Source organism: Bufo bufo, chromosome 10, assembly GCF_905171765.1.
Source record: "Bufo bufo chromosome 10, aBufBuf1.1, whole genome shotgun sequence".
NCBI lineage: Eukaryota > Metazoa > Chordata > Amphibia > Anura > Bufonidae > Bufo > Bufo bufo.
In genome coordinates, this window is record NC_053398.1 from 84,211,940 (window position 1) to 84,236,879 (window position 24,940).

At 45.2% G+C, this 24,940-nt stretch overlaps 1 protein-coding gene across 6 annotated transcripts in view; it reads right to left on the minus strand.

The window, feature by feature from the left end:
* Positions 1-24,940, minus strand: part of RIPOR1 (RHO family interacting cell polarization regulator 1) — a 381,181-nt gene that overhangs the window by 189,735 nt on the left and 166,506 nt on the right. For all 6 annotated transcript variants that reach the window (XM_040410140.1, XM_040410139.1, XM_040410137.1 and 3 more), the window contains exons 3-6: positions 17,655-17,807; positions 9,952-10,030; positions 5,628-5,651; positions 3,899-3,952 (exon numbers count right to left, since the gene is read on the minus strand). In XM_040410140.1, coding sequence (XP_040266074.1) covers positions 3,899-3,952; positions 5,628-5,651; positions 9,952-10,030; positions 17,655-17,807 — 310 coding nt within the window. The remainder of the gene's footprint in view (positions 1-3,898; positions 3,953-5,627; positions 5,652-9,951; positions 10,031-17,654; positions 17,808-24,940) is intronic.

Here is a 24,940-nt window from a genome sequence, read left to right on the forward strand (position 1 = left end):
ACAATTAAGTGGGCATTATTACTGTGAAGGGGCACAATGAAGATTTCTACTATGGAGGGAACATAGAGGGCATTACTAGCACAGTGGGCATTACAACTATTAAGGGGGCGCAATGATGATTATTACTGTGAAGGGGGCACAAAGAGGGCATTACAACTATGAAAGGGGTACAGAGAGAGCATAACTACTGTGAGGGGGCACACATCTGTACAAAACTACTGTGAGGGGGTACAATTTTTTTAAAGTATTGGGGGGGGGGGGGTGCCAGATAAAGAACCCACCCCAGGTGCCAAACACCCAAGGCACCCCACTGGCGCTACAGCCCAACGAAAACAACCTGACAAGTATTCATAAAGGAAGTGCAAACAAGACAGTAAAACATCATAATATACCAACAGATGTCAGTATAACACTATAAAATACCACTAGATGTCCTTTGTAATAAAACCCTGTGTGCGTGCTCCAGGCTGCACGTCTGTGCATGTGTGCCGATAATTGAACTGCGCATGCACAGTGCGCCTACCAATCGACACACGGCGCTCTGCCCAATCACCGCTGCCCCACACGCACCTGTGCCGCCCACACCAGCGAGCATGGCGCGCCGTCTAATCCTCACACGGCGCTCCACACGCCGCCCACACCTGCGCACCGGCAAATCACCGCCGCCGGTCACAAGTCATGGTGTGCTCTCCATGTCGGAGCGCCGCCATTACTATTCGTGCATCACGGAGCCGCACAGTCCCAGCAAACTCAGCCACAGACAGCAGCCACAGACAGCAGTCTCAGCACCACCAGTCAGTGCCAGCCATCTCAGCCATCAGTCAGTGACACCAGCCACAGCTACCAATCACAGTACCAGCAGTCTCAGCCACAGCCACCAGCCAGTGCCAGCAGTCTCAGCCACAGCCACCAGCCAGTGCCAGCAGTCTCAGCCACAGCCACCAGCCAGTGCCAGCAGTCTCAGCCACAGCCACCAGCCAGTGCCAGCAGTCTCAGCCACCAGCCAGTGCCAGCAGTCTCAGCCACCAGCCACCAGCCAGTGCCAGCAGTCTCAGCCACCAGCCAGTGCCAGCAGTCTCAGCCACAGCCACCAGCCAGTGCCAGCAGTCTCAGCCACAGCCACCAGCCAGTGCCAGCAGTCTCAGCCACAGCCACCAGTCAGTGCCAGCAGTCTCAGCCACAGCCAACAGTCAGTGCCAGCAGTCTCAGCCACAGCCACCAGTCAGTGCCAGCAGTGCCAGCAGTCTCAGCCACCAGTCAGTGCCAGCAGTCTCAGCCACCAGTCAGTGCCAGCAGTCTCAGCCACCAGTCAGTGCCAGCAGTCTCAGCCACCAGTCAGTGCCAGCAGTCTCAGCCACCAGTCAGTGCCAGCAGTCTCAGCCACCAGTCAGTGCCAGCAGTCTCAGCCACCAGTCAGTGCCAGCAGTCTCAGCCACCAGTCAGTGCCAGCAGTCTCAGCCACCAGTCAGTGCCAGCAGTCTCAGCCACCAGTCAGTGCCAGCAGTCTCAGCCACCAGTCAGTGCCAGCAGTCTCAGCCACCAGTCAGTGCCAGCAGTCTCAGCCACCAGTCAGTGCCAGCAGTCTCAGCCACCAGTCAGTGCCAGCAGTCTCAGCCACCAGTCAGTGCCAGCAGTCTCAGCCACCAGTCAGTGCCAGCAGTCTCAGCCACCAGTCAGTGCCAGCAGTCTCAGCCACCAGTCAGTGCCAGCAGTCTCAGCCACAGCCACCAGTCAGTGCCAGCAGTCTCAGCCACAGCCACCAGTCAGTGCCAGCAGTCTCAGCCACAGCCACCAGTCAGTGCCAGCAGTCTCAGCCTCAGCCACCAGTCAGTGCCAGCAGTCTCAGCCTCAGCCACCAGTCAGTGCCAGCAGTCTCAGCCACCAGTCAGTGCCAGCAGTCTCAGCCACCAGTCTCAGCCACCAGTCAGTGCCAGCAGTCTCAGCCACCAGTCAGTGCCAGCAGTCTCAGCCACCAGTCAGTGCCAGCAGTCTCAGCCACAGCTACCAGTCAGTTCCCTTGCCATTTAATAAAGACTGTTCCTACTATTGTATTGTAACGGGCTTAATGTCTAGTATTGTGTGTATATATATATGTGTATATACACACACACACACACACACACATACATACACTGCTTATTTCTGGTTTCCCTTACTTACCTGTACTGTATTGGAAAATCAACGAATTAACCACTTGCTTACCCGTGCACGACTTTATAAGCCATGGTGTAAGCTCTTAACTAAAACCCAATGAACAAAAGGGCCAGGTTATTGTCACGGCTGTGTCTCGGTCCCGGTGTAGTTTTCCGTAACACGTCAGCCGTGCATGCAGTTGCCTGGGGCAATGTGTTGTTTCTGCATGTGTGTGTGCACTGCTCATGTTTCCTGGCCTCTCACCAGTCTGGTGGTTATGGGGTTAAAGGGCTTCTGTCACCCCCAAAACCCCTTTTTTTTTGGGCTTGTTAAAATCGTTATTTAACGACTATTCTCTATATAGGGATCTTACCTTTGTCTGTGGCTTCTTTTCATTAAAAAACTATATTTTTAAATATGCTAATCACTTCACTACCAGCAAGTAGGGCGTCTACTTGCTGGTAGCCGCCGCAAAAAAACGCCCCCTCCTCTTGTTGATTGACAGGGCTAGCGAGCGCTCTCCTCCTCCGGCTGGCCCTGTCAGCATTTCAAAAATCCAGCGCCTGTCTTCATTTGGCGCAGGCGCTCTGAGAGAAGGAGGCTCGCCTCCTCAGCACTCCCTCAGTGCGCCTGCGCCGATGACATCACCGAAAGAGAAGACGCCATCGGCGTTCCAAAGCCAAAATGTTATCCAAGATGAGAGAAAATGAAGATTTAAGAAAAATAAGCAGATAACTAACACAGATAAGACAAGTCCTTACATATAACAGTCAGGAATAACTGCTAACTAGAAACTAATACAGCAGTTTTATCAGAGAAATGGCCTTCATTGGTTGGATCCGAGTCTGACACATTGTATGTTGAGTCTGGTTTTAACTTACGATGGCCCAGAAAAGACCACTGTATGTTGAAAATATTGTATCCTGAGGCCATTGTATGGTGTGCGAGTTTCACTCAAGATCTTGGGCATTGGAATCACACTTAGATCAATGCAGGGGCGTAGCTATAGGGGGTGCAGAGGTAGCAGTCGCTACCGGGCCCAGGAGCCTGAGGGGGCCCAAAGACCCTTGTGCTGCATTATTATAGAAAGTGCATGCTGGTCAAGTTACACCTCTGGCTGGAGGGAAGGAGTTAGGTCAAAATGGAGGGGAGGGGGATGCAGTTTCAATTTTTGCCTCAGGCAATATGAAGGCTATATGCTTTCCTGCTCTTGGTCACAAAACACTGAGGGAATGGGGGCCCAAGCTGAGCTCTTGCACCAGGGCCCATGAGCCTTTAGCTACGCCCCTGGATCAATGCACCATGTGAACATAACCCTAAGGGCACATACACATGAATGTATTTTTTTGTCAGTGACCATATCCGGAACCATTCACTTCAATGGGGCTGCAAAAAAACAGAAATTACTCTTTGTGCGTTCCAAGTCCACAAATCTGTTCCGTAAAAAAATAAAACCTGTCCTATTCTTGTCCGCATTACGGACACTGACACTGTTCTATTATGGGCCGGCCGTTCTCTTCCACAAAATGCGGAACACACACTGCCAGTATCAGTGTTTTGCGGATCTGCAAAACTACAACGGTCATGTACATGGGCCCTAAGATAGTATGAGGGAATCCAAATCCTCAGCCCTTAAAACATTTTCATTTTACATGTTCTTCATGCAAAAATCCTGATAATTCCCAATTTATTTTTTATTTTTTTAAAGTAGATAATAAAACTCTCCTATACAAACCTAACGAAATTAAATAACAAAAGTACTAACCTTACTTGTGTGAAATTCTAATTTCCGGATAAACCGCTCAATAGACTTCACTTGCTATGTTGAAAAATAGAAAAAAACTAATTAATTTTACAATGTACACTGGAAAAAATATCACATGATTCTGTTTGTATGGGTAATACCCAGCATGATTCTCATAAACCAGACCCATAACTGCTCAAAATCCACTGCAGTACCCAGAATCAGAAATGCAAGACTACATTCACAGAACATTGCAGTCTATGAGGGTTTTCACATGGCTGTTTATTTAGCGACCAGTGAAGTGCTACACCGCGCGCCTGCGGTGAGGTTTGTTCATACATATTCTGTTATATACACACACACACAGTTAGGGTGCATTCACACGACCATGAGTGTTTTGCGGGCAATAAATTGCGGATCCGCAAAACAAGGATACCGGCCGTCTGCAATCCACATTTTGCAGACCGCACATGGCCGGCGCTATATAGAGAATGCCTATTGTTGTTCGGACAAGAATGCCAATTGTTGTGCTGACAAGAATAGGACATGCTCCATATTTTTTGCAATGAATGGGTCCGCACCCATTCTGCAAAATTGCGGAACAGATCCATTTATACGGTCGTGTCAATGCACCCTCAAGGTGGCTTTTTTTTTCCCTATACGGGGGGCACTAAGAGAGCCATAATTTATAATAGGGGCACAGATGCAAAATGGATGACAGACAAAAATGGATAGACGGCCAGGAAAAGGATGCACAAACGGATGCAAAATGGCCATGAAAACGGACAGTTTATCCATTTTTAACTTGTTTTTTTCATTGTCGTGTGAATGTAGCCCAAGACTGTGGCAATGCACACAATTGGCAAGGGCCGCCCTATATGCTGAATACGTACCACAGATACAGTACTGTGAGATATTCACCACTGCTGGGTTTCTGAAAGGGTTTAGATTTATTAATACTCTTTTTTTTTTAACCTATACACTACAGCTTGTCATTATCTTCTACAAGTCAATGAGAAGCAGTTAGAGATGGTTTCCATCTGCGTGACTGATTAGGTCCAGATGCGTTCAGGGTGCGTTCCGTGAAACTCACACCATTCAGTCAGTTTTGTCTGCGATTGCGTTCAGTTTTTTCAGTGCGAGTGCACTGCGTTTTGATGCGTTTTTCATGCGAGTGATAAACTGAAGGTTTACAAACAACATCACTGAAAAATGAATTGCATCCGCACTTGCTTCCAGGGCTGAGTGAAAAACGCAGAATATAGAACATGCTGCATTTTTCACGCAACGCAGAACTGATGCGTGAAAAAAACAAACAAACACTCATGTACACAGACCCAATTAAATGAATGGGTCAGGATTCAGTGCAGGTGCTATGCGTGCACGTCACGCATTGTACCTGCGTGTAAAAATCGCTCGTGTGAAATGGGCCTTATGTGCCAAATCCAGCACTTTTGTTATTTTCGTTGTCCTGCTTCTATTACTAGTGGTGGTGTGAACTCAACCTTATTCTTGGTTGGCTTTCTGCCAAACATGAGCAGAAAAATGACTGCTAGATGTTTGCTTTAGCCATTAATATTTAGTGAAGTTATTTACTCCATTTATTATAAAAGGATGCTTCGTTGGAGGCGATTCAATGTCGCTAGTAAGTAAACGATAAAAACATGTTCTATATATTCTTCAAACTCTGTATAGAAACTCAAAAGTGATCACTTAGGCAGAATAGTTATAACTTTAAGAATTGTCTTACCTTGTCCAAGTCATATAAAAAACCCTAAAAAAATAAATTTCGTTTCATTAAAACAAACACTGGGTAAGCATTAAATTAGACACATTACAGAGGATTAACATTCTCATAGAGATTACAACTTCTAAGTAATGTATTTTTCGCCCTATAAAGACAATTTTCCCCCTCAAAAGTGGGTGGTAAATGTCAGTGCATTTTATGGGGTGAATATTAATTAGTGCACTAGGACCAGGAAGCAGTGACTACAGCGTTCCCCAGGCTCTGTACTCACCGCTTCCTGGTCTTTACCAAGGAGGTCTCATCTGAGGTCTAATTGTGGAACTTATGGAGGTCTGATTGGGGTCATTCACATGGCGGTCTGAATGGAGGACATATTAACGTTGGGGTCTGCTCTGAGGTCTGATTAACATTGGGGGTCTGATTAAAAACATATTTTTTGTTTTCTTCCTCTAAAACCTAGGTGTGCCTTATGGGCAGGTGCTTTTTATAGGGCGAAAAATACAGTATATATACTATATGCACACATAGTCGATATAGGTCCTCAATATGCGTGAGTAAGAGGGTGTGTCCTCCAAAATGTTGCGCGGCTGCATCCATTCTCAGACCTGTTAGAAAGGAACATGATGTAATCTTCTCATCAGTATCTGTATTTGTGAGTTATCCCTCCCTTCTAATTTTTAGCTGTGTCATGTGATCAACTCTCTGATCTCCAGCGGACACAGGACAGGAAGTCAGTTACGTCTCTCGTCATTCCTGAGACTGAGAGGGAGGCTCCCATAGGAATACATAGAGAAACTGACTTCCTGTCCACACAGAAGACGCTGTGTAATTTGGAGAGTCTGGTTGCTGGTCACATGACACAGGTGAGAAGCAGAAGGGAGGGAATGACACTGGTAAGGGTACTTTCACACTTGTGGCAGAGGATTCCAGCAGGAACTGCCTGCTGGATCCGGCAATCCGGACTCAAACGGATGGAATTTGTCAGATGGATACAGATGTGGATCAGTCTGACAAATGCATTGAAATACCGGATCCGTCTCTCCGGTGTCATCCGGAAAAACGGATCCGGTATATTTTTTTTCCCCACAGATTTAAAGGTCTGCACATGCGCGGACCGGAAGAACGGAGCCGTCAATGCAGCAATTTTAATGCCCGATCCGGCACTAATACATTTCAATAGAAATTTATGCCGGATCCGGCATTCCGGCAAGTGTTCAGGATTTTTGGCCGGAAAGAAAAATACAGCATACTGCGGTATTTTCTCCAGCCAAAAAACGTAAGAGGGACGGAACTGATGCATACTGAACGGATTGCTCTCAATTCAGAATACATTAAGATAAAACTGATCAGTTTTTTTCCGGTATTGAGCCCTGTGACAAAACTCAATGCCGGAAAAGAAAAACGCTAGTGTGAAAGTACCCTAAGAAAATTACATTCACTACAGATTACATCATGTACCTTTCTAGCAGGTCAGAGAATACAAAAAATTGCGGGAGTTCTACTTTGAGGATATTTTATTTATTTAGTGACCTAATTTCCTTAAAGGTTGTATTCTCTGGAATACTGACACTTTTATGTGCAACACAGGCAAGGAAAAGGGAGATTAGAGAGCTTAACCGGGTAGTACAAGATTTTGATATTTGATGACCTATTGTTAGAATATGCCATCAATATCAAATGAGTGGGGGTCTGACACCCTGCTGATGAGCTGTTACCTTGTAGTTCCAGAACTACAGAACTTCGTCCACTAGAGTGTGGGCGTGGTATTGTAGATAGGCCATCAATATCAGAATTCTAGACAACCCTTTTAATGCATGGCTGCAGTCTTGGTGGCTAGAGAAGAGTTCTTAGATAGCTGAAGGGGTTATAATATTGATGATCTCTCCATATCACAATACCTGGCACTCCTGCAAACACTACGTCCTCTTTAACATTTACCTGCATGCCATAATATATATTTTAGCAGAAGGACCCGGCTTCGCACGGGTATATTTCATCTATTTAATTTTATATTCGTGTGTCGTTAAAAGATAGACAGTATTCTCTATAACACTGACATCTCCAGTCCCCCGCCCCTTTAACAGTGACCTCCACAGCAGCCGCCCCTTTATTAGTGAGCTCCACAGTACCCAGTCTCATTAACAGTGATTTCCACAATAACCCACCCCCTTAAGTGACCTCTACAGAGTTCTGTTCCCTTAAAATGTGACCTCCACAACACCCCGCCCCCTTAACAGTGACCTCTACAGCACCCTGTCCCTTAACACAGACCTCCATAGCAGACCATCCCCTTAACTGTGACCTCCACAGTTCCCCGTCTCCTTAACAGAGTCCACCACAGCGCCCGCCACTTTAACCGCGACCTCGACAGCATCCCGCCCCTTCAACAGTGACCTCCACAGCGGCCGCCACTATATTAGAGACCTCCACAGTACCCCATCTCCTAATCAGTGATTTCCACAACATCCCGTCCCCTTAACAGTGGCCTCTACAGCAATCTGCCCCTTAACACTGACCTCCTTAGCAGACCGTCCCCTTAACTGTGACCTCCACAGCAGCCTGCCCCTAGGGTGGCCAGAGGTCTGGTTTTAGGCTGGAAAGTCCGGCTTTCAGACTCCCTTTACTCCATCCAGCGCAGGGCCTAGACGGACACAGGGATGTCTCTTTGAACGGCTCACTCTCAGACAGCAGCAGTCACCCTCCCTCCCACCCCTGCAGCTGACAGAAGTTGATTTTTACCTTCATTTTTTCAATCCCCATCAGCTGCGGAGTGGGAGGGGGCGTGGCTTAGCGGGACCTGGGGGCGGGGTTTTTAAGTCTGTCTTTTAAGGGTTGCCTGAATGGCCATCCTACCTGCCCCTGAACTGTGACCTCCACAGCACTCCGCTGGCTTAACAGTGTCATCCACAGCGCCCTGTCCCTTTTAATCTGACCTACATCAGTGAAGAAAAATGGCTGGGTTGTTATGGAAACCTGGTATAAAACTGTATGTGGAAACTAAGGCCCCTTTCACACGGGCAAGATTTCCGTGCGGGTGCAATGCGTGAGGTGAACGCATTGGACCCGCACTGAATATAGACCCATTCACTTTAATGGGGTTGTTCACATGAGCGGTGATTTTCACACATCACTTGTGCGTTTCACGCATCACTTGTGCAGCATGCTCCTCTTTGTGCGTTTTTCACGCAACGCAGGCCCCATAGAAGTGAATGTGGCTGCGTGAAAATCGCAAGCAAGCGATTTTCACGCACGGTTGCTAGGAGACAATCGGGATAGGGACCTGATCATTATTATTTCCCCTTATAACAGGATTATAAGAAAAAATAATAGCATTCTTAATACAGAGAGCTTAGTACAATAGGGCTGGAGGGGTTAACAAAAAATAAAAAATTATTTAACTCACCTTAATCCACTTGTTCGCGCAGCCCAGCTTCTCTTCTGTCTTCATCTTTGAGGAATAGGAGCTTTGATGACGTCACTGCGCTCATTACATGGTCCATCACATGATCTTTTACCATGGTGATGGATCATGTGATGGACCATGTGATGACCGCAGTGACGTCACCACAGGTCCTTTTCCTATGCACAGCAAAGATGAAGACAGAAGAGAAGCCGGGCTGCGCGAACAAGTGGATTAAGGTGAGTTTAATTATTATTACTTTTTTTTTTAACCCCTCCAGCCCTATTGTACTATGCATTCTGTATTAAGAATGCTATTATGTTCCCTTATAGCCATGTTATAAGGGAAAATAATACAGTCTACACAACACCTAACCCAAACCCGAACTTCTGTGAAGAAGTTCGGGTTTGGGTATCAAACAAGCAGATTTTTCTCATGCGCGTGCAAAACGCATTACAATGTTTTGCACTCGCGCAGAAAAATCGCACATTTTCCCACGACGCACCCGCATCTTATCCGGGCCAAAAACATGACGCCCGTGTGAAAGAGGCCTAAGGGCCTGCAAGCTTCTATTGGCTGATAAGGGTTATGTGACCAGGCTTCTATTGGCTAATGCATTTTTGAGAATATCTCAGGAACGGTACTTCCTAGAGAGCTTAGACCGCTCTAAAACCTTCCCGGACACCTGATGTACCTGTGTGCCAAATTAAGTGATTGTAAATGCGACGGTGCGGATTCCTTTAGCGGACATACACACACACAGCTTTATATATTAGAAAATATATATATTTATATATATATTTTAAGGCACATAAACATCACAATTTATGCAGATTGTATTCATAAACTAGGAAATGAAGTGTGTCTGTCCGCTTCAGCCTATTATCCTGCAAAGTTGATATAGTTAAACATTGCTCTGGAACTTACCAGTCTTGAGTTCCTTTTAGATTCTCTGATCTGGACTGACAGCTTATCCAGTTCGACTTGGTGGACTTCTAGGTATGCCCTAAAGAGTTAAAATATGTGTTGGTTACTTGTTAATTGCATTAATTGGTTAATATGCCATTGAATTTCATCTCTATCAAGTGTGGATGCATTAAAGCAGGGGTGCACAACCTTTTTTCGTCTGGTGGCCGTATTGTCAGATCGCACTATTTTAAGGGGCCGCAAAAAACAAAAAAAAAAGTTCCTCGCTTGTTTGCATCAGCCTATTACACAGGCTAATGCAAAGTGACGTCTATCTATTATTGGTAGCACATTCCTGATTACACGGTGAGATGTGCTGACGATAATTGTACATCTTTCATCCTGGTAAAATATGTGAATCAGCCAACAAACGAGTGATTCCTTGCTTATCTGCTGATCAGTGGCACGATTATACCGGCCAGATATCAGGAATGAGCGCTCCTATGAACACTCCCAGTAATTGTCCAGAATATCGTGCTGTGTATCAGGGGTTTAGAGATATCCTGGTAAAAAATTATTTTTAACACGTTCCTGCAGCATGGGCCTGAAACAGAAGATTCATACTTTCCTGCTCCCGTTGTCTCCATCTTCTGGTTACGGCGCTGTTTACATCCGGTTGGATATGGGCATAGTCTCTTGTGCCTCTCCAGCCAATGACTGGCTTCAGTGGTGATGTTGCCACAAGCAGCGTTCCACTGCTAAAGTCAGTCATTTGCTGGAGGTGCTCGGGGAGCAGAAGATGGAGACAGTGAGAGCAGCTCGGAGCAGGAAAGTAGGAATCTTCTGTTTCATAATTTTAACTAGGAAACTCCTACAAGTGGCGACGTTTCCTTCCTGCCTACTATGCACAAATGAGCGCTTTCCTTCACTGCAGATGATGGCGCTCACTGGTTATTACCACCTTCTGCACCGCCAGACATACTGTAGGTGCCCTGCAATAACCAGTAAGCATTTTCCCTGAAGGCTCATGCACACGGCCATTGTTTTGGCCCGCATCTGAGCCGCTTTTTTTTTTTTTTTTTTTTATGTGGCTTGGATGTGGACCCATTTACTTCAACCGGACAGCACTCCGTGTACAATATGTATAGTTTCACATGAATGGGGTGATAATTGTAATGGTTTTGGTTGGTGTGGGTGTTTTTTTCTTATGTATTTTACTATTTATTTTTTACTTTTTTTAAAAATATATTTCTGCTACAAAAAGACCTTTGGGGGACACTGCCTTTTTTTTGCACATTTAACCTTTTTTTCCCACTTTTTATTTGTATTTTATTTACCGTATTTTTCGCCCCCTATAAGACGCACCAGGTTTTAGAGGAGGACAATAAGAAAAAAAAATTCTCATTAGATCTCAGATCAGGCCTGAATGTTAATAAGCCCCTTAATCAGACCTTAGATCAGACCCCCAATGTTAAGACCCCAGTAAGACCTCAGATCAGACCTCCATGCCATTTATGAGCCCCCAGTGCCATTATGCCCCCAGTATGAGCCCCAGTGCCACAGCGCAAATAAAATAAAAAACCCACTTACCTCTCCTGCTCCTGGACGCCGCTGCTCCTCACTTCCAGCCCGCTCAGTCTTCTTCCTGCTGCTTCCAGCTTTGTACAGGGCAGAGCTGGTGAGGCTCTGCAGTCCTCTGGCAATCACGTGATCACCGGGTCTAAACTGCACAGTGCGCCGCTCACCTGTGTGAGGAGAAGGTAGAAGTGCTGATACACTGCTTCTGCCTTCTCCTTGGGTCTTGTGCTGTCTGACAGCCGGGGACCCATCCTGCTCCTACTACAGTGCGGGAGCAGGAGCTGTAATCTTGCAATTGTGCGGCGCTCCGGGCAGAAACACAGCTGACCACCCGATCAGCTGTGTTTCTTCCCAGCAGGACTGGGGCCGCAAACCATGGTTCTGGGGGACGCAGGTTGTGCACCCCTGCATTAAAGGGTATGTTAACCTCTAAGGTTTATATTCATTTATTTAAAAAAAAAAAGTAAACTGCTTTGCACTATTTTGCAGCCTTTTGTAGTCAAAAGTCTGGCGTGCACGTTTGACAACACCCCCCTTCCCCCCCAATTTCTTCCTCACTACCCTGACCTTCAAGTACATTTCCTAACAATACAGACATGTCATTTAGAGTACGGTATATAATACCCAAAACACACAAACAAGAAGGTACTCTTGCTGTAAAGGTCCGGGTCTGGTTTGGAGTCTTTTATTGCAACTACTAGGGGTAATTGCAAGGCCAATATCATAGTCAGGAAGAAGCCAGTGGTCGATGCACAAGATGGAGCGTCAGTAGTAAAGGAGTAAGAAAATACTGTAGTCAGGAGGAAGCCAGTGGTCGATACACAAGATGGAGCGTCAGTAGTAGAGGAGTAGGAAAATACTTTAGTCAGGAGAAAGCCAGTGGTCGATGCACAAGATGGAGCGTCAGTAGTAGAGGAGCAGGCAGATCTAGTCAGGAGGAAGCCAGTGGTCGATGCACAAGATGGAGCATCAGTAGTAGAGGAGTAGGAAAATACTGTAGTCAAGAGGAAGCCAGTGGTCGATGCACAAGATGGAGCGTCAGTAGTAGACGAGTAGGAAAATACTGTAGTCAAGAGGAAGCCAGTGGTCGATGCACAAGATGGAGCGTCAGTAGTAGACGAGTAGGAAAATACTGTAGTCAGGAGAAAGCCAGTGGTCGATGCACAAGATGGAGCGTCAGTAGTAGAGGAGCAGGCAGATCTAGTCAGGAGGAAGCCAGTGGTCGATGCACAAGATGGAGCGTCAGTAGTAGAGGAGTAGGAAAATACTGTAGTCAAGAGGAAGCCAGTGGTCGATGCACAAGATGGAGCGTCAGTAGTAGACGAGTAGGAAAATACTGTAGTCAAGAGGAAGCCAGTGGTCGATGCACAAGATGGAGCGTCAGTAGTAGAAGAGTAGGAAAATACTGTAGTCAAGAGGAAGCCAGTGGTCGATGCACAAGATGGAGCGTCAGTAGTAGACGAGTAGGAAAATACTGTAGTCAGGACTCAGGAGAAAGCCAATGGTCGATGCACAAAATGGAGCGTCAGTAGTAGAGGAGCAGGCAGATCTAGTCAGGAGGCGGCCAGTGATCGATGCACAAGATGGAGCGTCAGTAGTAGAGGAGTAGGAAAATACTGTAGTCAGGAGGTCAGTGGTCGATGCACAATAAGCATAGTACCAGCAGCAGAGCAGGAGAGACTAGCTTGATTACAGGCTGAGAGCACAATAATCTCGCAAGGCAGGAAGTGCAAGGCTATAGGATGTTCAATCAGGGAACAGGGTGAAGCAAACCAGGAAGGCGGGAACTGAAACTGGAGGCACAGGGAACTAGGCTTCAGTTCAGCACAGGAGCGGTCCAGAGAGCTGAATAGGGGCTACTCACACAAGCGTATTCCCGTCTGTATTACTTCCGAGTCTCGTAGCCTTACGGCAGGTTTTGCTCTATGCAGCTTGCGCCATTTAAACCCGCTGTTGGGCCATGACGACATGGTCAGACTACTAGAGTATAAGATGGTCAGATTGTATGAATAGCCCCTTAGTAGGAAGCCTTGTAACGGCAAGCAAGAACTTTTCTGACTTCATGAGTCCTAGGCCCTAGAATTTAGTGCACTACATATTTTGGGGGTTATTTATGGGGAAAAGTGTTACAGTAGTCCATATCAACCATTCAGGCTACACCTATTATTTTTCAACTTCAGAAATGTGAGAGTTGGAATCTGAATGGTGGTTAGAGGAACTTTTCCAGTTTCCCTCTCCTCTAGTTCAAATTTTAGGTGTCTCCTATCACCAACTGTCCCACATTTACCATCAGTTTTTAATATGGCTGGAAAGACTAAAGGCGCATTTACACGCTCCGAGCAGCTTAACAGGAAGGAAGCGTTCCTTCCCGACAGTCGGCTGCTCCCTCAGTGGAGGTGAAGAGCTGCATTTACATACAGTGATCACCTCCACAGTATGAGGATGAGGGATTTCTATTGCATTTCGCTCATTTATCGGGTGATTGGCTGCACCTTTAAACGGGCCGGTTGTCAAGAACGTTCATTCCCGATAATCTGCCAGCATAAATCTCCTTTAAGACTAACAATGGTTTTACAAGATTTTTATACTGATGACCTATCCTCAGTATTTGACCAGTGGGGTCCGACACCCAGCACCCCCACGATCAGCTATTTTGAGAAGGCACCGGTGCTTACCAAGCACAGCGCTGTACATAGTATAGTGGCTCTGCTTGGTATTGCAGCTCAGCCCTATTCACCTCTAGGGGACTGAGCTGCTCCTAGGCCACGTGACCAATGAACATGTTGTCACTGGCAAAGGAAAAGCTGAGAGAAGGCCGTGGCACTCACAGGAGCGAGGGGGTCCTGAGTGTCAGACCCCCACGATCAAATACCGATGACTTTGCGGACAAGAATAGCCATTTATATTGAAGGCTGTCCGTGCCATTCTGCAAATTGCGGAACGCACACGGACGCCATCCGTGTTTTGCGGACCGCAAAACACACCACGGTCATGTGCATGAGGCCTAAAACGGTCATTGTGAAAAATAAAAGCTACTAGGCAAACTTAAATTATTTTTTCCATGAAAGAAAAGTATCTAACTTTAAAAGAAAATGAAGAAAAGGAACATGGATGTGTTTTAATGGTACATTTACTTGGCACAGCATAAACCTCTCATGTAAAGACACACAAACATCCATGATAAAAGCGGACCACGCTGACCACGCTGACCTCCTGAGTGTATTACAAGTCATGCACTTTACAAGCCAAAAATAATTTTCCCTGATAAAACCCCTGATTGACTTACTCTCTGCAATTATAGGATTACACAGATTACCAGCACATAGAAAGCTAGTGCTCTGTTCACACAAGCATCATGGCTTCTGTATATAATGCAGCCATGTCAGATTAGCCTTTATACTGACACTCATTTTCTTCATGGGAGTTCAGGGGTTCTGGTAATTTTGACTTAGAACTGCCCTACCCCGACAGAATCCCCCAGGGGCCCCTACAGTGCAGACAAAGCCTAAGCACTAATTAAACAGGTGACATTGCAAAAGGTTGGGATGCTGGGTTTTGTTATTGCAGCATGCATTGTGTGGGAAAAATGACATTACCCTTAGGCTACATACACACGACCGTATGTGTTTTGCGGTCGGCAAATTGCGGATCCGCCCAAAAAAACAGACGAAATCTGATGTCATCCATTTTTTTTGCGGATCCATTGTAACAATGCCTATGTATCCTTGTCCACAAAACGGACAAGAATAGGACATGTTCTATTTTTTTTGCGGTGTTACTGAATACAGACAGCACACGGTGTGCTGTCCGCAGTTTTTGCGGACCCATTGAAATGAACGGGTCCGCATCCTAGCCGCAAAAAAAATAACGAACGGACATGGAAACTAAATACGTTCGTGTGCAGTAGCCTTATTCTGCTGGTCAGTATGATTTTAAAGATACTAATTTTATATAGCCTTTTTTTTTTTTTTTTTTTTTTTTTAGTTTTGCCACTTTTGCACAATTAAAGTATTTTCGGAAAAAAAGATAAAGTTTCTGTGTCTTCATTTTTAATATTTTTCTTCTGTTGCCTTTGTGTGAAGGCTTGTTTTTTGCATGATGTGACGTTTTCAATCGTACCAATTTAGGGTACACATGACTTTTTGATAGCTTGATATGATTATTATATTTTTTTTTTGGGGGGGGGGGGTGACTGAAAATTGTTTTGTTTTTTTTTTTTTTCCAGCGCTTACTTTGCGGGGAAGATAATGTGATAATTTTATAGAGCAGGTCATGGACGCAGTGATACCTAATGTTTATTTTTTTCAATTGTAAATGTCTTGATGCTTTTTCCCACTTTAAACTTATTTTTATAAAACACTTTTTTACTTTCTATTTTAGTCCCATTATGGGACCTCAACTTTTGAGGGTCTGATCCATGTTTTAATGTAATACAATACATGCTGGGTCTTACAGGCTTCTGTACATGGCAGGACCTGAGGCCTTTGTAAAGCAACCAGAGACGCCCCACAATCACATTGTGGGGGGCCGATGGAGTAAGAGAGGGAGCCCCCTCCTTCTGTAAACTTCTTACATGCTGCAGACAGCATTGACTGAGGCATCTAAGGGATTAATTTGCCAGTATAAGAATTTTCAGGCATGCCGGGGGATACATCTAGGCCTCTGTACTGATCTAGCAGGCACTGCTCCTGTGCCTGCCCAATCAGTGCGCTGGACATGTACGGCGCTCTGTGCAAAAGCGATGTTTGCTGCACCTTACATTTATGGCTGCCACAGTTTCACGGGTTTCATTTTTACAGAATTCCCTATGAAGTAAGACTGACCTTTTTTACCTTTATTCTGCAGGTCAGTACGATTACAGAGATACCACATTTTTATGGCTTTTCTTGTGTTTTAATACTTAAAAATAAAAACTATTTTCTTTGTATTGTCACTAAAACTTGTTGATACTTAAGTCTATGGAGCGGTGTGAGGGCTCATGCTTTGCAGGGTGGTTTTTATCGATACCAAGGGTTGAGGAAGCTGCAGAGTGGTGGCGATATATCTGTAGCCTTTGCTTTCCTTACTTCCTATGGTCTGACCACCAGCTACACTTGGGTGAGATCTATTTACTATTATTTCTGTGGACCTTTTGTTTGACTCTTGGTCACTATTTATTAATTCTTTCATAATTTTACAGTTTTTGGCTAGCTGGGATTTATTTTTACCCGTGTTCTGCCATCCCAGATTGTTGGTAGTGGGGGGTTTAATGAGCTGTAGGTTTATTGCAAGTTACTAGGAGTCTAAATTAGAGTCCTCGGGCGTCATTTCTCAAAAATGACTAGTAGTAAAACGGTCTTTGTTGCCCATGGCACCCAATCAAAGCACAGCTTTTATTTCTTAAACGGCTCTGGAAAATAAGTTCTAACTATTTGCTCTGGCTAACCGTGACCTTTTTACTGCTAGACAGTTCTGATTAAATTCGGCCCAATGTTTCCCGGGGATTCACTAGATAGATCCCAACTGCATTCCAGTTTCTAAACTGCGTGTTTCTATGAAGACGGCATGCTCTCCCTCTGTGAAGATTGGGTGCTCTCTATATTCCCTGCTGCCAATGAACACACGTGGATATTATTGGTGATCGGAACCATACCCAGCATTTCCATAAAGGGCTGTTTATGAAAAGCCTGTGACAAACTAGCACTGACTGAACAAACAGAATACTGCAGGTTGCTGGTCTGGTGGGATCAAGTAGGGGGAGATAAAACAAACTGCAGGCTGAGGCGTAACTAATCGTTGGTAAAACGAAGGGGCAGAAGCACTGCCCTGAGCACTGTCCTACATCGCCTTTCTTCGGCTCTGCTGTCCGAGCGTGATGGTATACTGATCCACAGAAATATATGGCGTCCGTACTCCACACTGAAGGAACACGGCACTCAGAGCAGTGCTTCTGCCCCTTTGCTTTACCAAAGTTTAGTTACCCTAAGTTTAATTACTCAAAGGTGCAATTAAAAAGCCTGAACATAGTAGTTAATGAGAAAAAAAAAAATGCATAATTGGTTATATACTGTATGTCATTGAGACAGAAAAAATAATAAAAAATCTTGCAAAATGACAGCTGTTAGTTACAAAATGTTTAAGGTTTTGTGTACCACATGTACTCTTACCCCAGTCCCCTTTTCAGTGCATTATAGACCTCGTCCACTCTGTCAGGTTGAGGAACCTTAGGAGGAGGGGACTTGTGTGACATCGAGAACATTCTACGAACTTTAGATCCAGACTTTCGAGAAACAGTTGGTGTATGGAAGGCCTGTCGATGTCTAAAAGAAGAAATACATACAATTACATACAATCCGATTGCCTAATTGGAGTTGGGAAGGAATTTGTTTTCCCCCTAAAATGAGGAAAATTGGCTTCTACCTCATGAGGGTTTTTTGCCTTCCTCTAGAACTAGATCAACTTGCAGGATAACAGGCTGAATTGGGTGGACAGATGTCATTGGTGAAAAGCAGAACTGGCTTAGTAGCCCATAGCAAAACTGATCCGTTCTGGACCGCTGGCGAGAGCCCTGAACGGATCTCAGAAACGGAAAGCCTAAACGCGAGTGTGAAAGTAGCCTAACCAACAGAGCAGATAAAATAAATAAGACATGTATGAAAAGGTGCATAGAAGCAATGAAGAGAACATGTCTGAAAGTGCCTATGTATTTCAACCCCCACATTTAACACAATTTTAGTTTAAAATCACATCATTTGCATCTGCCCGTCTGCTCATAGCTGTATACTGGCGGAAACCAGACTCTCCGTCTTTACAACATTGGTTTCAGAAATGTGACCAGATCTACCGATTAGAACAAATTGCACACTGGGACGCCCGAACACCCCAATGATTCTCAGACATCTGGGGGCCGTGGAAAAAGTTTAGAAGTTTTATGGAATAACTCCTTTGGACATCTTAGATTGTATAAGCGACTTCTCATTGCTATTGTAGTAAATGGCTAAATGAGATCTCATACTTCTCTATATTACCCTTCCCCCTCTTCCCCTCAGACTTTCCTACAACTTCCCCCCCCCCCACCCCTTTTTCATGTTCTGTTGAATTAATCGATACAGTGATTGTAACATTGTATTTATAACTAGGGATCGACCGATATTGATTTTTTAGGGCCGATACCGATAATTTGTGAACTTTCAGGCCGATAGCCGATAATTTATACCGATATTCTGTGAAATTTCATTTAAAAAAAAAAATATTCCTACACACATCTGCTGAAAATAAATATTTTTATTGTTAATGTGTAGTTTATTTTTTTTGCAAATCTTTCTTTTTTATTTATACTTAATATTTTGGTGTTTATTTTTTACTAACTTTTAACCCCCTTAGGGACTAGAACCCTTGTCCCATTCACCCTGATAGATCTCTATCAGGGTGAATAGGATCTCACACTGTCCCTGCTGCCCTGTGCTCTGTGCACACAGCAGCATGGAGCTTACCATGGCAGCCAGGACTTCAATAGCGTCCTGGCTGCCATGGTAACTGATCGGAGCCCCAGGCTTACACTGCTGGGGCTCCGATCGGAGGAGGAGGGGAGAGGGGACCCTGTGGCCACTGCCACCAATGATTAAAACTGGGGGGGGCTTGGGTGGGGGGGCGCAATGTTTTTAATACGGGGGTGGGGGGGGCGCACTGCGCCACCAATGATTAATACTGGGGGGCCACACTGCGCCACCAATGAACATAAATCTCTCATTTATACATATACAGGAGGCGGGAGCTGGCTGAAGAATCACATAGCCGGCTCCCGACCTCTATGAGCGGTAGCTGCAATCCGAGGCACCTAAGGGGTTAACTACCGCAGATCGCAGCTACCGCTCATAGAGGTCGGGAGCCGGCTATGTGATTCTGCAGCCAGCTCCCGCCTCCTGTTCAATTTGAATGAAGTCAACATCATTGGTGGCGCAGTGGCCACAGCCCCTCCCCTCCTCTTGTCTTCTGTCCTCTCATTGGCTGCAGCAGCATCACAGGGGGAGGGAGACACTGCTTCCTTCTCCCCTGTGCTGCTGAGGGAACACAGAGAGCGCGATCTGTGTTCCCCATACATTATCGGAATATCGGCAAAATAGATGCAAATACCGATAACGGTCAAAATCCTGAATATCGGCCTATAATATCGGTAAAACCGATAATCGGTCGATCCCTATTTATAACAATTGTACAAGTTTTTGTATAAGCATACTGATATATGTGATATTCATACCTTGTTGTATTCTCTCAATGGTATGCAACCTTTCGAAAATAATAAAAACTATTTGAAAATAAATAAAATCACATCATTTAAACTTTCGATGGATGTACAGCACACTTCTGAAGTCACACTGTATGTTAGAAATAGCACAAATAAGATATATTCTTAACATAGTAAAATAAAGTATCTTTAGTTTTTTCCACTGCCAATTGGCAAATGTGATAAGTTATTATATAAAAAAAAAAAAGTACAGCGCAAATAATTATCTGGGTAATACAAAACAATACCCAGACTATGAGACAATTATCTGGCAACCTAAGGCTACATTTTCACAACAGTGAAAAAAACTTTTTAAAAAATGGACACAGGTCAGTCTTTAATGGCCATTCTTCATCCATGTGTGCATGCATTTATTTTCCTTTTGTTGGTTTTAATGGCCGTTTTGCATCAGTTTTCCTTGGCTATTCAAAAAAAAAAAAAAGTTAGAATGTCTTTTTTTTTTTTTTTTTTAACAAGCCAACCCCTGCAGTGCCCTCAGAATATATTACAAACCCGTAGAGTGCCCCCAGCATAAATAGCCACCATAATGCCTCCAGTATCTATAATAGCCCCCCTGTAGTGCTCCCAGTGTTTATAATGCCCCCATAGTGGTCCCAGTATATAAATGCCCCACCAGTGCCACATGTATATAAAATACCTCCCCAATAGTGCCCTCCAGGATATACATTTTCCCCAACAGTGCCCTCCATTCTGCTGGGTTCATAATAAATAAATAAATAAATAAATAAATATTCACCTCATCCACTTATTCCACACTGGAGTGAGCAGGACCTGAAGCTTTAGGGCCAATTCACAGAGAGGTTTTTGGTGCTGATTTTGGAGCATTTCAGCCTCAAATTCAGCTCCAAAAACACTTCAAAACAGCCTTCTATTAATTTCAATAGGAACTGGCCCTTAACGTTGGGTCGTCACAATCCTGGGAGTGTCAGGTTCTGTTCCCTCCAGTGCAAAGCAAGTGAACTTGAGCTCAAGAGGATGAGTTTTTATTACTTTTTTCACCCCCTTTTGCCCATTTTTAATGGCTGTTAGATGGGTGGACAACTGTCTAAATGGCCATTAAAAAAAAAGCCCCATTGATTTCAATAAGGTCTGTCTGGCCAAAAATAGGACATATGCTATTTTGTGATGGCCGCTATTTGCTACTAAAAACGGTCATGTGAATAGCCCCTTAGACAGCCATGTGACAGCCAGTACAAAAAAGTCAATTTTTCATGCAACTGTAACCTAAAAGTCTTGGTGATCCAGCATTAAGGGATACAGGGGGGTCATTTACTAATCTAAAATACGCCTAACTTAAGCGTAGAAAATGGGCTAAATGTAAGACAGCTTGCGAGCTGTCCTACATTTAGAACTGGCGTTAGAAGCGCCAAAGTTATGGAGAGGCCTGCACTTCTTCATAAATTCGGCGGATCCTTCGCCAGCTATGGGGCGGATCCTCCACCAGCTATCTTCCGTCATACTTCCTGGAGCCATAACTTTTTTTATTTTTCCATGCACATAGCCGTATGAGGGCTTGTTTTTTTGCTTGACCAGTTGTAGTCTCTAATGGCCCCATTTAATATTGCATATTATGTAGGAGCTGTAAAAAAAATTCCAAATGGGGTGGAATTGAATAATAAATGCAATTCCACAACACTTTATGAGTTTTGTTTCTATGGCGTTCCCTAAGCAGTAAAACTGATCTTTTACTTTCATTCTCCAGGTCAGTATGATTACGGATATACCACATATGTATAGTTTTTCTTGTGTTTTAATACTGGGAAAAATAGTTTTTTCTTTTTATAGCCATATTCTGACCCCTATAACTTATTTGCAGTTATGTGAGGGAAGCTGTGTGAGGGCTCATTTTTTGTGGGGGCAAGCTGTACTTTTCATTGATACTATTTTGGGTTGTGTATGACTTTTTGATCACTTTTTATTCGTTTTTTTGCAGGAGGTGAAGTAACCGAAAAATAGCAAATTGGCCATCTTGATTTTTTCCATTTCGCTGTACTTTTTATTTATTTTTTTTACACTTTTTAAAAAGTTCCCCTAGGGAACTTGAACAAGGAATCATTAGATTGCTTCTCTTATAGATGCCAATGAATTAGCATTTTTGTGAGGTGAAGTGACAAAAAGTAGCTGTTCTGGAATTGTTTTTGTGTTTGTTTTTTACTGCATTCACTTTTATATAGAAGGTCATTACGTATGCAGAGATACCAAATATGTATTTATTAATTTATTAATTTTAATAGTAAATGGGATGAGTGGGCATGTTGTTTTTACGTGAAACTTACATTTTTTTATTTTTCTAAAACCCTTTTTTTGTACTTTTTATGTTAGTTCCACGGTGGGACTTCAACTTCTGATGGTCAGATTGCTGGCACAATGCATTACAATACATACTGTATTGTAATATATTGTTTCTGTTTTACACTGACAGCCTGTTGCAGGACCTGATAGGCTTTCATAACTGACACACCTGGAGGTGTTTGTAAGACTTCCGGCTGCCATAGCAACAATCATCATCATCCTGTGATCACACCAGCCAATGAGAAGAGGGGGAGCCCCCTCTCTCTGTAAACCCCTTAGATGGGGTAGTCAGCAGTAACCGCCACATGAAAAGGGGTTAAATGGCTGACATGAGTTATCTCTGATGCTGGCAGCAACTACACCAGGGGCCTGGCAATCAGTGACAACCAGGATCCTGGCATGATCGAGCGGGCACAGCTCCTATATGCACCCACTGAGCAGTACATGTGCGATCCAAGTTGGGAAGGGTTATACCACTGAAATGGAATCACAAAATCAGTGACTCAGCCAGAAAACACTGAAAACGACTGTGGAGCACACAGAGGCAGGCCTCTTGGCCTACTAAGGCTAGTCTCACACTTGAGGCTTACTCTCCAGCAGGGTGTTCCAGGAGAATAGCCTGCCGGTGCTCTCTAGTTTACCGCAATGCCCACCAGCCCCATTGACTATAATTGGATCTGGCAAATATGCTGGGATTTAGCCAGAAAAAAAAAAAAAAAAAAACGTGGAGGCTTGCCTAGAAACCAGACTACAATCCTATCAAACAGAGTGGAAAAAACGACTGCAACACAATACTATTCCTCCTCACCTGACTTTGCAAATGCTCTCTGGGGTGACTGGTAACAAAGTGACAGACACTCCATATGGCCTCATGCACACGACCGTTGTGTGATTCCGTGGCCGTTGTTCCGTTTTCATTGATTTTCTGCGGAGCCATTGACTTTCAATGGGTCCGTTGAAAACTCGGAAAATGCACCGTTGTTCATCCGCGGCCGTGATCCGTGTTTCCTGTCAGTCAAAAAAATATGACCTGTCCTATTTTTTTGACGGACAACGGTTCACGGACCCATTCAAGTCAATGGGTCCGTGAAAAAATACAGATGCACACAAGATTGGCATCCGTGGCCGTGGCCGTAGGCTACTTTCACACAGACGGATCCGCAGATCCGTCTGCATAAAAGCTTTTTCAGAGCTGAGTTTTCATTCACTTCGTGAAAACTCAGATCCGACAGTATATTCTAACACAGAGGCGCTCCCATAGTGATGGGGACGCTTCAAGTTAGAATATACTACGAACTGTGTACATGACTGCCCCCTGCTGCTTGGCAGCACCCGATCTCTTACAGGGGGCTGTGATCCGCACAATTAACCCCTCAGGTGCCGCACCCCCCCTCCCTCCCCAGTTTTAAATTCATTGGTGAACTCTCCTCTGCCACCGCTGCGGCGGGCGGTGATCGGAACCCGGTGCCTGCTCAAATCATTGAGCAGGCATCTAGGCTAAATGTGCCGGGGGGTCCGGTGACCCCCCCATGTCGGCGATCGCGGAAAAACGCAGGTCAATTCAGACCTGCGGTTTTCTGCGTTTCCGAGTTATTCGGGTCTCCAATCACCATCCAGCGATCCTGAGAGGTGATGGTGACATCACCTCTCAGGATCGCCTCTGATTGGTCTGTGGGCGGGCCGGTGGCAGATTCAAATGATGCAAGCGCTCCTCTCCTCCTCCTTTTGTGTTCCGGAGCCGGAGGAGAGAGGAGCTGCCTGCACGTCGTCCATCGCTGCCAGCATCACCCCATCTGTGCCCCCCAGGACCCGATCTGTGCCCCAGCACCCCCCATCTGAACTTCAGGTACATAGGGAAAGCATAGGGAAAGTTTGGGTTAGGCAAAGAAAATAAAGGGAAAGTTAGTTTGAAAACTTTGATTGCATCACCCCAAGTTAGGGTGTCTGGGGTCCACCCCCAGGGGTGCTGCCGCTTGCCCCCCCCCCCCCCCCCACTTTTTTGGGGTGCAGGATGTTTTATTTTATTTTTTGTGTACGCTGAATGTGGCCGGCACTCTTAGCATCCGGCCACTGTTAGCGAATCGCACACTCCACCACTAATCAACTTCGGACGGTTGATCAGCGGTTTAGAATTTTTTTTCAAATTTTTTGCCCTTTTTTTAGTTATTTATTTATTTTTTTCTGTTAGTTTTAGGGTGAGTTTGTGAACACCCGTGCCCCCACACACACGCACACCAAATAAAGTTTTACACACACGCACATACACACGCAGACACACACTCCCCTATGGCCCGCCGGACGTTCTCGGCCGAGGAGGCATACGCCCAGCTTGCCTCAGACTTCGAGAGTCCCAGTGAGGACGAGGATGACCCCACATTCCTGTTGTTATCCGCGTCATCCTCATCATCTAGCGATGATGATGAGCCCCCAAGGCGGCGGAGACGCCGTCAGGCGGAGCAAGGGGACCGCCATGTTAGGGACCCTGTGGCCCACACTAGTACGAGCAGCTCTGGGGCTCGTACTGGTTTCCCGGCCCACCAGTTAAATCCACCGGCGCACCCTGCCAGTGAACTAGTCTGGTGTAGCCCAGAGCGATACGAGCCCGTGATTCCTGATTTTGTAGGCCAATCAGGAATCCAGATTTCCACAGTGGGCTACACTGAATATGACTTTTTTTGTCATTTTTTCAGTGACCCGACTGGTAAATCTGATGGTTGAGCAGACGAACCTGTACGCCCAACAGTTCGTTGCTCAACACCCGGGCTCCATTTTGGCCAGGCCCGGTGGCTGGACGCCGGTCAGTGCAGCCGAAATGAGGACATTTTGTGGCCTCGTGCTGCATATGGGCCTGGTCAA